This window comes from Bufo bufo, chromosome 4, assembly GCF_905171765.1.
Source record: "Bufo bufo chromosome 4, aBufBuf1.1, whole genome shotgun sequence".
Classification (NCBI taxonomy): domain Eukaryota; kingdom Metazoa; phylum Chordata; class Amphibia; order Anura; family Bufonidae; genus Bufo; species Bufo bufo.
This window is the reverse complement of record NC_053392.1, coordinates 384,292,472-384,310,356: the sequence shown is the minus strand read 5'-3', so window position 1 is coordinate 384,310,356 and position 17,885 is coordinate 384,292,472. Positions and strand designations below refer to the sequence as shown.

Sequence of the window (17,885 nt, the reverse complement as noted above, 5' to 3'; positions counted from 1 at the left end):
TTGATCCATGTAATAGTTGAACATACAAGAACCATTTTGTCAGTAGAAGGTTACAGATTCAGATGTTTGACTGTGAATAACCATAAGTAATCTTTTCCCATTGATAGTAAGTTAAAACTACAGACTTATGGTAGTCAAGCTAACGATCCATATTTACTTTACAGTTTTCATTCTCTTCGACTGAAGAGGAAAGGCTGCTGACTGAGAAAAGACCAAAAACCCCTGTTTCTAATGAGTTTTCTGATACCCACACCAACTGGTCCAAGTCACTCCCACTACCCACTCCAGAGGAGAAGATGCGTCAAGAGGCACAGGCTGTCCACACCGATGTGGTGCCCATAAACATAACTGGTATGATCAGACTATACTGTGTAACATGTGCCTGACAGCCACCTGCTGACATGGTCCACTTGTGTGAAATAAGTGATACATTTCAGGAGAAATATCTCAAATAACTTTCATCATTATTACTGGGTAGTTAAAGGAGTTTTCCAAAATCTGAATACTAATGACTAGGGATGAGCGAACTTGTGTTTTCAAGTTCGGTGTACAAGGCTTGTATTATCTAAGAATTCTGTTTTGGATTCTGCTACCACGGACCATAACTTATGGTCCGTGGTAGCAGAATCCATAACGGAATTCTTAGATAACCCGAACCTTGTATGCCGAACTTGAAACACAAGTTCGCCCTTTCCTATTGATGACTTACACTCTGGATAGGTCATCAGTATCTGATCTGTGGGGGTCCAACACCTGCGACCCCCCCCCCCCCCCCCCGATCAGCTGTTCGAGATGGCAGCGGCACTCGCTGTAGGGCTACGGCCTTCTCTCAGCTTTTCCTAGGCCAGTCACCACTCGCTGTTCAGTCACATGGCCTACTCGGTGACTGACCGCCTTTACTGTATGATGGTGCATACAGACATAGCTGTATATCAATCTGCTCTATAACATGCTGCCCACAGACTACAATGTGGAACGTATTTCAATGTGACAGGTTCCCTTAAAGCGTAGCCACTTTTAACAGGAATTTGCTGTTTAAGGTTAGGACTACATGGTGATCTTGGCCACAGTACCCATCCATTGACCAAAGATCGCTGTGTAGCAGTGCAGCCGTAAGGGGTCGCAGCACGTCTCGCAAGTTGATGTGACCCCAGAGTCACAAAAAAGTGTTGGTACTTTTGCAATCCTGGGATCACGGTCGCGGCAAAACGAGAGTCGGCTACACCCCCATTCAATTCAATGGCTGCACCGCTACACAGTGACGGGTGTTGTGGCCAAGATCGCTTTATAGCCCCAGCCTTAATCTGCATAGAAAAAGTTGGATAATAATCTAAAGACGCATTACAAGTTTTGCCTGTTTTCCACTAGTGTCTTAAGCTGCTTTCACAATTATGTCTCATTCACACGTCCGTGTTTGGTCAGTGATTTCCATCAGTGATTCTGAGCCAAAACCAGGTGTCGCTCTAAACACAGAACAGGTGCAGATGTTTCCCTTATACCTCATGCCTGTGGAGGCTCCAGTCCTGGTTTTGGTTCACAATCACTGATGGAAATCACTGACCAAAACACTGATGTGTGAATGAGGCTTTATGCTTGTTGTCCATGGAATCAAACAGCGGTTTAGCATCATCCCACTGTCATGTGACTTGACGGTTTTCATATAACAATCTCAAAATGTTGTGCACTCTGGTAACGGGAAACCAGATGGGTTCTGAATTTAGCTTTATATCTGAATGGAGGGAGAAAATGTAACGTTCAAATATATTTTTGTGTGACAGCCTCAACTTCTCCTTTAAGGCCGGGGCCACACGGCGCTGCACAAAAATAAAATGCAGCAGAAAAGATGCGGCATTGCAGATGTGAAATCCACAGCATGTCAATTTAGGCCTCATGCACACATTTTCACGTTCTGCAAAACGGGGTTCCGTTGTTCCGTGATCCGTTTCCGTTTTTTTTCCCGTGTGTCTTCCTTGATTTTTGGAGGATCACCAGACATGAAAAGTGAAAAAAAAAATCTAAGTCAAGTTTGCCTTGAAAATGATAGGAAAAAAACGGACACGGATCACGGACGCGGATGACAATCTTGTGTGCCTCCGTGTTTTTTCACGGACCCATTGACTTGAATGGGTCCGCGAACCGTTGTCCGTGAAAAAAATAGGACAGGTCATATTTTTTTCACGGACTGGAAACATGGATCACGGACACGGATGACTAACGGTGCATTTTCCGAGTTTTCAACGGACCCATTGAAAGTCAATGGGTCCGCAGAAAATCACGGAAAACGGAACAACGGACACGGAACCCAACAACGGTCGTGTGCATGAGGCCTTATACAGTGGATTTCATCCTTTGTAATGGAGAGGGTGAAATCTGCTGGCGGTTCCGCGGTAAAAACCTCATGTAATACATGGATTTTTACACTGGATTTGAAGTCACGTTTAAACTCGGCCTTTGGCCTCATGCACACGGCCATATAATTTTTTTTGCCATTTACGCCCCACGCTTTCCCGTTCCGCGCGATAGTAGAAATGCCTATTCTTGTGCACAATATGGACAAGAATAGGAAATGTACTATCGTTTTTGCAGAGCTGCGGATCTGACATATGAATGGGAACAGCACACATTGGGGCACATTTACTACAGTGTCGCCGCATATGTTCATGAGTAAAAAGCCAGTTTCCGACTGTCTTACTTTTTAAATCTCATTTACCAACTGTTTTGTGCCTGTTTTGGAGGCATTTGCACCTGTTGCACCCATTTTGAGTTTTAGGACAAATTCTGTTTTCTACCTTTTGCGCCTAATTTCCAAACACCTTGTGCCACAATTTGCCTACTTGCATGGAGATGTGCACCAAAATTAAGCTCTCTTGTGCCCTATTTTCAAATGCGTACTATTCAGACCAGGTTTAGTGAATGTGAATCTGTTTTACAAGAAAACGACCACTAGGTGTCAGACTTAACCCAAAAAAGACAAACCAGATTTAATAAGGGATAATAAATGAGGTGCAAATTGAAGACTTTGCCAATAGTAAATGTGCCCCAGTCTGCTGTCTGCATATTTTGAAACCCCATAGAAATGAATGGGTCCGCATCCCATCCGCATTTTGCAGAGAAAAAATACAGTTGTGTGCATGAAGCCTAATAGTCCTATTCTCGTGCTCACTTTTTGCTCTGGCTGGTATAGCTGTGTTCAGGTGACATGACTGATCACTGAAGGCACTTTGCTTTCTGCATTCACAGTGTGACTTCTCAAATGCAAAAATGTTTCAGCATTCAATCTAATAACGGCAGAGTTAGAAAAAAAATACAAATGTTGTGAAGACCAAATAAGTTTGCACTTAAATAGAGCCTGTCAGCGGCAAAAACCGCCAGCAGTACCTTCAAGTAGCCGGCAGTGGGTTTCTAATGATAATTTTCTTCCTGCAGTCAGATGCGGTAAAAGCAGGAAAAAACGTTTCATCCCCTGAGCGCGCTATTTTCGAGTCACTCTTGAAGTCAAGCGGGCAGCGGCCTCCTTGCTTCAAGTCAAGGTAACCACGTCCCCTTCCCTGCCCCTTTGCTGTGACTGACCGCTTATGCACGACAGACTACTGGCTTTGCCGAACATCAAGGAGAAGGGGCAGGGAAGTGGACGTGGTTACCTTGACTTGAAGCAAGGAGGCCGCTGCCCGCTTGACTTCAAGAGTGACTCGAAAATAGCGTACTCAGGGGATAAAAATGGTTTTCCTGCATCTGACTGCAGGAAGAAAAGCATCATTAGAAACACACTGCTGGCTACTTGAAGGTACTGCTGGCGGTTTGGAATGTTTTTTTTACCGCTGAGAGGTTCCCTTTAACCACCCAAATCAGTACACTTGGATGGTTCAGTAAAGGAAGAACAATATCTAGGCCCTTCTCTCAACATACATAGAACACAGTACTGAAGGAGTATCTGCCTTGGTTGCCGCCTGCATAAGGCCTCTTGCACACGACCGTATGTATTTTGCGGTCTGCAAAAAATATGGATGACATCCGTGTGCATTCCGTATTTTGGTGGAATAGAACAGCTGGCCCCAAATAGAACAGTACTATCCTTGTCCACAATGCGGACAAGAATAGGACATGTTCTATTTTTTTTGCGGAACGGAAATACGGAAATGAAATGCACACAGAGTACCTTCCGTTTTGTTTTGCGGACCCATTGAAATGGTTCCGTATACAGTCCGCAAAAAAAAAACGGAACGGACGCGGAAAGAAAATACGTTCATGTGCAAGAGGCCTAAGATATAGCATTCCTCTGAGCTGCCTGAGCATTTACATAAGAATTGCTCCCTCTGGTGGATCCTGTGCAATCCTGCAGAAGGAGTATTTGTCAGCAGTTTCACTGGTATGAGCAACATTTTAAAATGTTTCCTCTGCAAAAGCTTTTGCATTGAATGCAACATATAGAGCACACTCAAGGACAAGATATATTTCTATATAGAACCTGTGGTTCCCAATATTAGTGCTTGGAGTCCGTATTGAACATTGTATCTACTAGGAAAAACGGATATCAAATGTGTAATATTTTTATAAAATGTAAGAGAATGGCTGTAATAACAACGATCAGCGATAAAGACCTATTTTATGGAATAATTTCAGTCTATCCTGTAGAGCCTGTATAGCTTATAAACCGCTATCCTACTGCCCACGCAGACCCAATCATTAAACATGCCAGGCACATTTCCATGGGGTTTGCACTTACAGCAATATGAATGCAGGGTCATTCACTTTCCCTCACAAAACAATACAATGGCCTGAGCAATGGGGAGTGGTTGGATTATTGGGGGAGGGTGGGAGTTGTGCTGCATGATAATTGTGGTGCTGTGAGCATGTTCATGCTGGAAGACCTAAGGCCTGAATGTGGCGAAGAACCTGCCCTCGCTCCCCCTCTGTTCTGCCTGTGGCACCATAGACTTATTAAGACACCTTGTAGAGCAAGCTGGACCAGGTAAAATGCTCTACCAGGAGACCTGGGCTAGGCTAGTCTGGTGCAGATCTAGCTCATTATTGGACAATTAACCCTTTGGTGTTCAGGTTGTATGCATGCCATGCAGCTGTGATGGTGCTTGACGTAAACTTATTGCATGTTTCGTATGTACGGTACTTCATTAAAAAAATAGTGAAAAATCTGTGTTTAATGAAGGGTGCTGAAATAATGCATGAAGAGTTAAAGGCTATATTCACACACAGCAGATTTGTTGCAGTCATTTCCATGACTACTCCATACATCTGAATAGGGTTTGCAGAACTCCAAACGAATGGTGCAGAAAACAAACTCCATTCAGATCAGTCCTAGAAATCTGCAGAGTGTGAACATGCCGTAAGACTTTGTATGCATTTTCACAGTGGGAAGTATGTGCCTGACCGTTCACTGTTGTTTAGGATTCATTTCATGTCACAATAAGGTTCTGTTATTAAGCACGTAGATTGGGGAGTTAAAACCAGTATTTTCATATAACAATTAAACACATTAGACACTTAGGAGGAGCTTTATCACAACTGGTGCAAAGGAAAGCTGGCTTAGTTGTCCATAGCAACCAATCAGATTCCACCTGTCATTTTTCACAGCTCCTTTGGAAAATGTAAGGTGGAATCTGATTGGTTGCTATAGGCAACTAAGCCAATTCTACTTTACACCATTTTTGATAACTGTCCCCCTTAAGCTTTAATTCAGTTTGGTGCAATTTGTGATGTATTCTTTTCAGCCAAAAAGAGGAAAATGATTAAAAGCACAGCTGACAGGAGACAAAGCGGCATGGTCTAAAGTAAAAAAAGGTCTATGGAACTGCCTCTGTCAGCCCCATTCACATTCAATGGAGCAGCATGGTGCACGATCAGTCCACCACTCCATTCAGAATCAAAAGCCGTGAGAAGGAACTAGGGAACCCAGCAATCATACCTTATCACCTATCCTGTGGTCTTTTGATAACCTCCTAAGGCCCCTGAAACACAATTTCAGTCAGTTTTGTCTGCGATTGCGTTGTTCAGTTTTTTCTGCGCGAGTTCATTGCGTTTTAATGCGTTTTGCACGCGCGTGATAAAAAACGGAATGTTGGTACCCAGACCCGAACCCGGACTTCACTGAAGTTCGGGTTTGGGTTAGGTGTTCTGTAGATTTTATAATTTTCCATTATAATATTTTTATGTCGTTTTTTAGTGGCTTTGAATTGCACCAAATACTGAAAAGTTAGCTGCTGAAGTGTTTCATGTGTCTTCTATATCACATATATTTAGATATTTCATTACCATGATATATCAGTATTTTATTTTCACCAATCACCATAGGTTATGCCGTAGTTTGGGAACGTTATTGTGGCATTCGGTACCATTTGTGTACTTCTCTGCTGTAATACTTCTACTAACATCATCCATTAATACCTTCTGCGTTATTGGCCCAATAATTTAGGGGTAACAGATGCATGATGTTAGAGCGCTTGGAATTAATGTTGCCTTGCTTGTTCCACCACTCTGTATCAGGGGAGAATTTCGACCGCCAAGCCATCTTCCGGCGGTCTCTTATTCATACTGACACTGTGGTAAGACGTCCGAAGAATGTCAAAAGGAGAAAGACTATAACAGGCGTCCCAGACAACATACAGAAGGAGCTAGGTATGGCTCATCAGAACTGTATTCCACCAGCAGCAGCCATCACTCTCGTTGCTCACCACTACCAGCTTAATTACATCTTATGCCACCCATCAAACAATACAGTCTGATAGCCTTACAGGAGATGACAGTTATGGGCAAGGGAAAGTCTACTAACCACTTCCACTAAAATACTACAACTGCTGAAGTGTGATACTTACAACTGTTCTTGTCCATTGTACAGACTCTAATAACATCTGTACTCTGCTCCACTAATAGCGTACCGAATACCGCCACAGCTGCATTAACTCTGCTCTACATACCGCTGAATGGAGCACATACAATGGCATGGCAAACACTGATGTCTGTGTGAGCGTTATCAACGTATTCCTAAAGTGGGGTGACTCCGTAATTATCTGTATGTGCTGAGCATGAGGTGGTTGCTGCTGTTACGTGTGTACAGATGTAGCTTGTAGCAGCAACCCCATAGAAATCCCATTACATAGCCACTCGTTATTCAGTCACTATTGGTGTTGTAGGGAAAACGCTAAAGCAAGGAAGACTTCATTCGAGCAGCTCCATCGAAAGTGGAGATCAAGCTTTTTCATGTAGAGGAGATCCTCAGTACTGAACTCATTTCCTTGCATGAAGTGATGCTGCCATTGGTGTTTTTTATGCCAAATGTTTTGGATAGTATTTGTGTAGTATATCCATGTTCGGGATTTGGTTTAATCAGAAGGCCCAAAAACCATTGGTTCTCCGTTGAACTCCATTTAAATCGTTTTAGAATCGAAGTGCATTGTTGAGTAATTTTGCAAATATTTAGCATTATTTTAGGCATATAAATCACAATTTCCAGCGATTGCTGCATTCACCAGTCTCTTGGTTGTTACTTGGATGTAGCTGACCCTTTGACAGGCACACCGCAAGTAGTTTAGCTCAGACTACTGTACAGTATACTTACCAGAAAGCAAACCAGCAGAACAAGTGCTGTGCAGAAACTGAATCAGCAGTAGGCTAATTAATGCTCTGTATGTGAATAGAGTTTATCATGATTTAAAGTGGATCTGTAACCTCTCTAGACATGTCTGTTTTAGTAACTACTTGCATTCCCCAGGTAATAATTCTGGACTGTATGTTGTGCCATTCCTTCATTAATCCTGCTAGAAATGATAAATGAATTACTAGCAGTCTGCAAGGAGGGTCCAAATGGGTGTTACCAGTTAGGAGTGTGTCCCTGTACAGTCTGACACTGGCAGCACTGATTGGATACTGTCAAGTTGTGCAGAGACACACCTCCAACTGGTAACACCCATCTGGACCTTCCTTGCAAACTGTTCAAATGAATCTATTACTTCTAGCAGGAATAATAAAAGAATGACACAACATAGTCATAAGAATAGATGTTTCAGAATTTTTATCACGTGGGGACACAAGTAGTTGCTAAAACAGACAAGTCAAGAGTAGTTACAGGTCCTCTTTAAAGAACACTGGCACCACTTCTGACATGTTTGTTTTTGTAAAATGGTTGTATTCCCCATGTAATTACAATTCTGGAGCATCCATCCTTATGACTCTATGTTGTGCTGATACTCTATTATTCCTATTAGAAGTTTATGGATAAATTGACCACTTGGAGGTGCGTCCCTGCACAGACTGACACTGTCCAATCACTGATGGCACTGGCAGCCTGTTCAGGGAAACACCTCTTTGACAAGGGCAATGGCAATGCCCAGTTGGCAATTTATCATTTAGAGCAGGGGTCAGCAACCTCTGGCACTGTAGCTGTTCTGAAACTACAACTCCCAGAATCCTCCTATCACTTCTGAAGGAGTTACAAGAACAGCCGGGTAAGTTTGCAGGCTGGGAGTGATAGTTTCACAGCAGCTGGAGGGCTGAAGGTTGCTGATCGCTGATTTAGAGGAACGGCACAACATACCAAGAACATACTCCAGAATAATTTTATGGGGAATGCAAGTAGTTACTAAAACAAACATGTCAGTAAAGGTTCTGTGCAATATAACAGTATATTTGCATAATTCTTCAATATTATAAGTTAATGATATTCTCATCTACAATGTTAAATGTATTCACTGATGATCCTTCACTTTGAATGTGGTAAAGTTAATGTTTTAAGCTTTTTTTTTTTTATAAATGGTCTAATTATTTATATTTTGACTCTGCAGCAAGTGTCGGCCAGATAGGTTTCAGAGGACATTCAATGCACATACCGGAGAATTACAATGCCCTGGATGGTTTAGAGCCATGCCGCTCTCCCACACAAAGGTCAGAAACCAGGGACTTCAGCTGCCAGACTGATGAGATAAAGGTAGTGCCCCCCTCTGTCCGAAGAATCCGAGCCCAGAAAGGACAAGGCATAGCCGCTCTGATGTCTAATTCATCAGGGAACATGTCTTCGCTTAGTGACCCTGCTGGATATACGCCGCGTTCCACTGGTGATTTGTATTTCCGAAGTTTGCCAAGAACAGGGGCAAGGGTGTCTATGCAGTCTATTGAGCAACAGTCACCGGGTTCCAGCCATATGGAAGACTCCTACAGTACATTGCCACGTCAGTTAAGCAAATTACAAGTTGATGACAGTGTAGTTCACCTGAGGAACAACCCCAGAACAGGCACACTACAGAGGCCAAAGTCCCAAGAAGTCCGGGGCTCGGAAAGAGAAGCGTTTTCCAATCCAGCGTGTGTGGTGTCCCCTCATGCTGCATATTCAACTAGTATTATTCCTAATGCTATGTTGTCATCTTCTTCAGAGGTTATTACCATTCATACCTCACAGAGCACTGGACATCTGGAAAGCAAAGGAATATCTCACTCCTCATCTTCCCATAAGAAAAGCCTACGCAGGGATCATGTCAACCTTAAAGATGATCATCACTCTTCTAGTGGTAACTGGAGTGAAAGCAGTTCAGCCCGCCACTCTCAAACCTCTGATACACCCTCTCCTAGTACCATTACAATCATTTCCCTGAGTGATCCAGCAGCATCCCTAAACAATACTAACAGCGTGAAAAATGGTTCCCAAACCATGTCTTATAAAGTCAATGATGCCTTTAATAATCTCTCACAGGATAGTGATACCCGCAGTGATTCCAGCTACTCTGATGGCCGTCAAAGAAATGGTAGCATAACCAGCAGCATTAATAGTGGGGACCAGTGGTCATCTGAAATGAGGGAAAATGACTGTTGTGCTCCTTTAAGAAAAGCATCATCTGCTCTGTCTGGCTCTCCTGTGAGCAATATGAGCACCTGTAGTTCAGATAGAAAAGCAGATTCCAGCTCGCTTTACTCTGTAGACCATGATGGATTTTACACTTCAATGCACATGGATTCTGGGATGGGTACAGGTAATCAGAACTATCATAATGGCATCCAGAATCACCGCAACACTGTCATTAATATCTTGGATAAGAAAGAAGGTCTAAACATGGATGAAAGGTCAAGCTATAGTGATAAATCTCTAACCCGCAGCATATCATTGAAAAAGTCTAAAAAGCCTCCACCCCCTCCTTCTAGAACTGATTCTCTTAGACGTCCAAGTAAGAAAAGTCTCCAATCAAATGGACAGGTACTCAATGAAAAACTTATTGCTTCTCTCCAGCAGTCACTACAGCTAAACTTGAAGAGTAAAAGTAGTGGCTCACCATCTCAGAGTCCTTGCAGTGACTATGAGGATCCCTGGGTTTTGCGTTGTCGCAGTCAAAGTACAGTAAGTGCAAGCAGTAGTAATATGTCTGCTTCTGCCTCCAATATGTACTCTATTTGCCCAGTTACCCCATCTCAGAGTGATACAAGTAGTATAAAGTCAGAGTATGTCGATCACTGGAGCTACTACATGGATGAACAACCAAAATCTGTATCTCACTCGCCTAACAAATCAGCTAATGATTACAGTACAGGAGCTGTCAGTCAACAGTTACCTACTGACCTTGCCAAGCAAAGCAATAAATCTCCAGAAAAGGCTTGCAGAGTGACATCACCATCTAGTGGATATTCAAGCCAATCAAACACACCAACCAATCTGACACCTGTACCACTTTTACTAAGACACATGTCACCAGGAAGCGGGAAAAGCAAAACGAAACCCAAAGTGCCTGAAAGAAGGTCATCTCTGATCTCCTCTGTTTCCATGTCTTCATCGTCAACATCTCTTTCTTCAAACACATCAGACTCTGTACAGCAGCAGACTATTAAAAAAACAAATCTAGTCCTGCCGTCTTCTCCAACTTCTTCCCTTACACCAGACCCACCCCCTCCACCTGTATTGGATATGGATGATAATGGTTCTTTGCCACCATCCCCACATTTTCCACCACCACCACCAGAGGCTTCAGTGTTTCAGTCAACTGAGGACGTTCTGTGGGTTTCACGTTCTAAAACTGATAATTGTGCAACTGTGACCTATCCTCCACCCCCTCCTCCCCTAGCCTTTTTTCACTCCAAAGCCCCTCCAATTCCCCCACCTCTGAGCACTAAAGCACTGAAAAATGCAATTAAACCCTTAACACAAGGAAAAGAGGACGGTGGGAATTTTAATAACCTCTACAACAAAAAAGACCTGATAAAGTCAAACACTCCTCTAGTTACTGCTCAGGCACTGCAAATGATACAGTTAAGGTCTGTTAAAAAATCATCACAACTGGAGAATGAAAAAATAACTGAACAGGTGCTACATCCCAAACGTCACGATGAAACGTCACCCTTATTTTCACGGCCATCATTGAAGCCATCTGCTTCTCTAGATTCCAGATTAAGCGTAAGCGTCAAAGAAAAGAAAAATCCCAACTTGCCAAGCAACCAGCTACAATACTCTGATTCTCAGAGCTGTTCGGATACATTTACAAGTGGTGAAACAACAAACCTAGAATGCAGAGAAGAAGAAGAATATCAGAATTCAACATACAATGGAAGCAGAACTATTTTGTCCGAAATGTCATCTTCAGAAGAGAAACCAAGTACGTCCCAAAATACACCAAATGCATCTCCCAACAAGAAGCCTCCTCCTGTTTCAAAGAAGCCCAAATTGTTCCTTATCGTTCCACCTCCGCAGCTCGATTTGGCAGCAGAAAAAATAGCTCAAGTCAATGAAAATGTGAGAAGCATGCCAAAACCCTCCGAAAGGGATTCTGTAAGCGAACATTGCGAGGAGGTAAATGGTCTTCTAGCTGATGAGAACAATTCAGAGGAGACTGGTTTAGGATGCCAAGCAAGGGAAACTAGTTTGTCCCCTCATGAAGTTGAGGAAGATAAAACATTTTGCAGACAGTCCCCAGTTTTTGAAACTGAAGATCACCAGAAAGAAGACCTCTGGGCCACAATGTCTGATGAGGTCCATATTTCAGATAACAAGACAGAGAGTGACAGCCTTGACCAACAGACCGCACAGGAGGAAGACAATGGTAAGAGATGTCCCCTTTTATCTTCATCCTCTTTCTAAATAAACTTTTACATGATAACCTCTCTGCAGTTAATGTTAGATATGCATCTCTAAAAGTTGTAGGTGTTTATAGACTTGCAATTTACCAGTGTGGCTCCTTTATAAAAATTTTTACTTTTTAGTAATTTTTTCTCAGATTTGTGCCCAAGTGTTTCAGTAACATTTTTCTGTTTGCTTTATTCTCATGTAGGTGATGTTTTTGAGACACAAGCTGCGAGTTCACCGCTTCCTCATACTAATGATTACATAGATGGCTTTGAAGATATATTAACTCCGACAAGACCTAGGACCACTGAGGACCTGTTTGCAGTCATCCATAGGTAGATTTCCTATATACTTTATTTATGCTTATTGTATGACCATAAATGATTACACTTACAAGGGCAAGGTTCAATGTTCAATTTTGTCCTGTTTTTTTTTTTTTTCTTCTTGCATTTGTTACATTTCTTCTGTGCTATGGTATGTCTATGTTCTAGTTTTTACTATACGTTTTTACACAAAATGCCAATTTAGAAAAAAGCGATTAATCTAGATATGTGTTGTTTGTAGATAGGGTTTAATAAATGATAATTGATGTCCCCACCATAGGAGGCCATGATTTCATATTTGCATAAGTTATGGATCAGAGACAAAAATGCTATATATAGGAGTTAAAATAGATATATATATTGCCAAAAACGTTTATATAACGGCCACTAGTAAGATAGTTACTCCCCCACATACAAAGAATTTATTAGCATAGATCAAATTACTGGTTGAATGCATTGAGTTTTTAGATAGCTTATTATGAAATTAAGCATAGCAATTGCATGTGGTGGCAATATTTCATAGAAAAATAACTTGTCTGTAGTTGCCAAGGACAGTCATTTGTGTGGGTAGTCTCTGTTATTTGGTCCAATCTGCAGCTCTAAGCGCAAGTACCAGCTATTCTTTCAGCCATCTCTCTACTTTAGTGTTATTTTCCATCATTTCTAATAACATTTGCTATTATTTTTCACTCATTGATTAATGCTTTGTACACAGTGTAAAATGGTTGTAAAAATATTCATTCTACATCTCTCTCTTTCTCTTATTTCTTATCTACTAATATTCCCCTCCTTCAATTTCCCCTCTGCCAATATCCCCTCTACGCTCTGCTGGTATAACGCAGTTGGGAACAGAGCCTCAACGCCAGTGCCTCATGGCAAGCATGGCAGAACCTGGCAAGTAGAACTGTACACAGGACCCATGTAGCTCTGTGTACGACCAGTGTTGGATTACTGTATGTCTAATTCATTCCAACATCATTGAAAACCCCTTATGTTACCACATTGTGGACTTGTATCCCTCAGCTAGCTACACATTTGAAGAACATTACCTCTCATTAATCATCATGTTTTGACTATTAACAAATTTGTCAGTTCAGATGCTGCATATCTCAAAGATGGGATTTGGTATTTTGGTCTGCTTATTATGTGTGGTCTAATACATTTTATCTGTATGTTAAATGTGCAGTTCCATTTAGGTCCATGGTAAGCAATACTTTGCACACATATTTATTTGTGTGTAGATATATGTATACATTTATGAGTATTTGTACTCTCTTTTACAGTAATTTTATTTAGCGGGGTGTGTTTGACCATTTCTTGTGGTCATTAATGGTGTCAGATTGAACAACCCTTCTCATAAATACCATTAGGACCACCACCTATCTGGTGAACATGGCCCTGGCTGCATATAAGAGGATGTCCCATAAAGAGGTGACCAGGCACATGTAATTGCAATCTCTCTATAGCAATGTTCCTCAACGCCAGTTCTCAGGGCCCACCTATCGGTCATGATTTCTGGATTTCCATAGCATTGAGCAGGTGATATTAGTGTCATGCATCAGGACTTACCACAGGTATTCATTGTGTGGGATATTCTCAAATCATAACCAGCGGGTGGGTCGTGAGGACTGGAGTTGGGGAACACTGAGCTATAGAAGAATATTGGAGTTAAGACGACAACCACTCTTGGCCATAGCTTCTAGGACAGGGGTAGGCAACCTCCGGCACTCCAGATGTTGTGAAACTACAACTCCCAGCATGCATACTTCCTCTGCTCTTCTCTCACAGAAATGAATGGAGCATGCTGGGAATTGTAGTTTCGCAACAGCTGGAGTGCCGAAAGTTGCTGACCCCTGTTCTAGGACCTTCACCTATTGGATGTTTATGCATTGGTAGATGTCTAAAGTGGGCAAACAGCTCTAAGCTTTAGTTACATGAGTGATCTCTATAAAGGGAATGTGTCACCAGGAAATTACATATTATTTAGATTTGGTCTTATTTGTAGAAAGTGTGGCTTTTTCCATTTTATTTTTCATGTCACTATATGCAGATTGAGCACCCCTGGTCTAGAGCAAAGGAGAAAAAGCTTCTTCTAGGGCTCTTCTTCTAGAGCTACTGAACAAATGTGGCCACCAGCACTAGATACATTAGGAGGTGTCCAAGCTTAGTCTCTCTGCTCCTTTGTTCTAGTGTTCGATTTAGTCTTCTTTCATATCTATGATATACAAAAATGTTATAAAAATGCTCTTTCTTGAAAACCATTTTCTTTTTCTTTTTTTATCTAAACGAGTCTAAAATTCAGTTGGAGCTCATTTTTTTTTTTTAAAGCAAAGCTCCACATTTTCAGCATAAACTTACGATTAAAGAATGCAATCAAGGCTACCTGTTGTCACCACTAGGGGGAGCTTATTGTACACTGTTTATATACACTGATCTCAATAATTAGCCATTTCACTAATTGTCACATGCAGTGCAGTGTAAGGGATGTGGAGCTCCAACCTCTATAAAGATTTATTAGGAAACAGCACAGAATATTGGACTCAAAGAGGACCTGTTACATACTTGCCAACACTGCATTTGGTAAATTAGGGACAAATATTCCTTGCCCCTGGGAACACTCCCAAACCAGGAGGGATCACCCATTTATGGGTGGTGGTTACATAAGCCCATTTTCAGCCAGGGACAGCCTGAATTGGCAGGGACTGTCCCTAAAAATTTGGGAAAATCTGGTCTTTTGGCAACTATGCAGTTTCTTCTCCTGACATTTCTGTTTTAGTAACAACTTGTTTTCCTCATACAATTTCAATTCTAGAGCATGTTTTCTTATAACTGTACGATGTGTCCCTGCTCTGTTATTCCTTCTAGAATTGTATGCATTTTGCGGACCGCACATCGCCGGCACTCTCATAGAAAATGCCTTTTCTTGTCCGCAATTGCGAACAAGAATAGGACATGTTCTATTTTTTTGCGGAACGGAAGTGCGGATCCGCAAATGCGGATGCAGACAGCACATTCCGGGCCTATTGAAAATGAATGGGTCCGCACCTGTTCCGCAAAATTGTGGAACGGATGCGGACGTGTGAATGGACCCTTATTCATAAATGTCCAGTCGGAATAACAGAGAAACCTTAAAATATAGAGTCATATGAATAAATGTTCCAGAATTGTCATTTAATGTGTAATACAATTGTTTACTGAATGTCCGGAGTAGTGACAGGTCCTCTTAAAGGGGGACATTCACTTTCAATGTAATGTAGTTGTCACATGATTACTACGAAGTATCTAGCTTCAGTTGTATTAGTGCTGCACTGCCATCTAGTGGTAAAAGTTTACATATGCTTCTGCATCTTACGATTTGGATGGAGTAGTGATCACATATACACACCACTATTCCGATCTCATGGGTCACCTTGGGACCTCCTTTCTGTTAAGCCCTGGGGGTCCCAGTGACTGGACCCCCAGCAATCAGATGCTTAATCCTTATCCTAAGCATGGGGTATAAGTATTGTTAGTAGATTGTGGAACTTCATTTCTATAACTCAGCTTATGCATACAACATTTTAAAGAGGATCTGTCTCCAGACTTCCCATTACAAACTGCATATATTATAAAGTTAGACCTGATAAGGCTGATGTGCTTTGTACCCATGTTAGAGTGGCAGTATAACCCCATTTTTGCAGCCTGGTATTAAAATTACCATTTACCAAGTACAGCTAGATATAATAAAATGCTTATTTCAATACCAGAAATAAAAAAGGATTATACAGCCATCCTGACATGGATTTTTAAAGCGAGTCCACCGACCTCATCAGGTCTAATTCGTAATGTGTGCAGTTTGTATTGTAAAATCTGGTGACGGATCCTCATAAAATTTAAGATGCTTGTATCTTGCTAAGTGGAGCTGCACTTTCAACATATACTTTTGAACTGGATCTAGTTCATTTTGGGGAACGAGTACATTTAAGAGATGTTATTACTATCTTCTTTGAATAACTATGCAGTCTTATATATCGTATTAATTGTATTCTTTCCTTTTGATATTAGATCCAAAAGAAAGGTTCTTGGTCGCAAGGATTCTGATGATGATCGCTCCAGAAATCATTCTCCTTCTCCACCTGTCACTCCAACAGGAACTTTCCCAAATGTAAGCTCTTTTAAACAGCCAGGAGCAATCCACAGAAACATCCGAAAGTCTAGTACAAGCAGTGACAACTTCAAAGCTCTGTTATTGAAAAAAGGAAGCCGATCTGAGAGTGGTTCACGTATGTCTGCTGCAGAAATGCTAAAGCACACTGACCCAAGGTTTCAAAGGTCAAGATCTGACTCCTCATTAGAACTGCCTGATAGTCCAACATTGGCATCTCCAAATAAGAACAGAAAAGCCCAGGAGGAATGGGCTAAGAGCGAGGGACTGATGCCAAGGAGCATGTCCGTTACTGGTACCAGGTACAGTCGCTCTAGAACACCACCCTCAGCAGCCAGCAGCAAGTACAATGTCCGAAGTCGCCTCCAGAGTAGTCCCATGACAGTAATTTGTGAAGGGGAAGGAGAAACTGCTGATAGTATAGAAAACAGCTTTGCCAAGGCGCCACTAAGATGCACAATGAGCGTAGACCGGTTTCAAAGAAGCGCTTCTGAGCTAAATGACTCCTTTGGTGAAGACAATTTTAATACTGAAGTCCACATAGACTTGATGAGCAGACTTCTGGACATTAGCACAGGCACAGATCATGGTTCTGTAGAAGAAAATAGCTAAAAGACTTTGGGGGATGGAGCTTAATTAATTTTTATCAAGCCAATCCTATGGAAGCAGTGAGAAAACTATGACCATAAAGAGATGTTGCTCATTGCCATGCACTTGATATATGTATAGCAAACGCTTTAGCACTGCAGTCTTTGTGAGGTAGGATTTAGCAGGGTTGACTTAGTATGCGACACCTGCAAGATGGACAGTTTTGGAACCAAAGGTATGAAGGAAGAAGAATTCCTGTGTCTACATTGGAGCTGGACTTTTGCAAAGGTTTTGGAAAAAGAAAACTGGCCAGGCACATGCTAGTTGTATCAAGGTGTATCAAGCTTAGTGATGTCTACTAAACAGGGTATTATGGGTCATAGATGTACTGCTGGCATGATTTGCTCTGGAGGCCGACCAGAGCTTTTTACATTGAGTGCAATTGGTGGGCTTGGTAGATGGCTTGTCAAACTAACCCATTCAAGTTGCTGAATTGTGATTCCTCTGGTACTATTTTTCGATTTTCTGTACTCTTAATTTTGTAGTTGAGTCACGTCTTGTGTATTTTCAGCTGCTGTGCAGCGGTACAAGCCCAAGTTTCTCCTATGTAGAACTTCATGCAACACTAAAAGGCACTGAAGTTTCCACTACATGCCCATCAAATTACAAAGCCTCGTAAGAAATATATACAAGTCTTAGAAAAGGCTGTTATGTGTGGACAGAAAACCATATAGCCTGAGCTTTGCAGTGAAACGCACAACTCAAGGTATACATCTACCACCGT

The 17,885-nt window shown here is 41.8% G+C and overlaps 1 protein-coding gene across 6 annotated transcripts in view; it reads left to right on the top strand.

Annotated features, from left to right (window-relative positions):
* The window catches only part of NHSL1 (NHS like 1), a 229,931-nt gene extending 212,540 nt beyond the window's left edge, over positions 1–17,391 (top strand). For 5 of the 6 annotated variants that reach the window (XM_040429214.1, XM_040429215.1, XM_040429219.1 and 2 more), the window contains exons 4-7: positions 165–351; positions 8,793–12,023; positions 12,252–12,381; positions 16,414–17,391. In XM_040429214.1, coding sequence (XP_040285148.1) covers positions 165–351; positions 8,793–12,023; positions 12,252–12,381; positions 16,414–17,125 — 4,260 coding nt within the window. In that variant the 3' untranslated portion in view covers positions 17,126–17,391. Of the gene's footprint in view, positions 1–164; positions 352–6,268; positions 6,631–8,792; positions 12,024–12,251; positions 12,382–16,413 lie in introns of those variants that run through there. The other variant, XM_040429220.1, reaches the window with a different exon arrangement.
* The last annotated feature ends 494 nt before the right edge of the window (positions 17,392–17,885 follow it).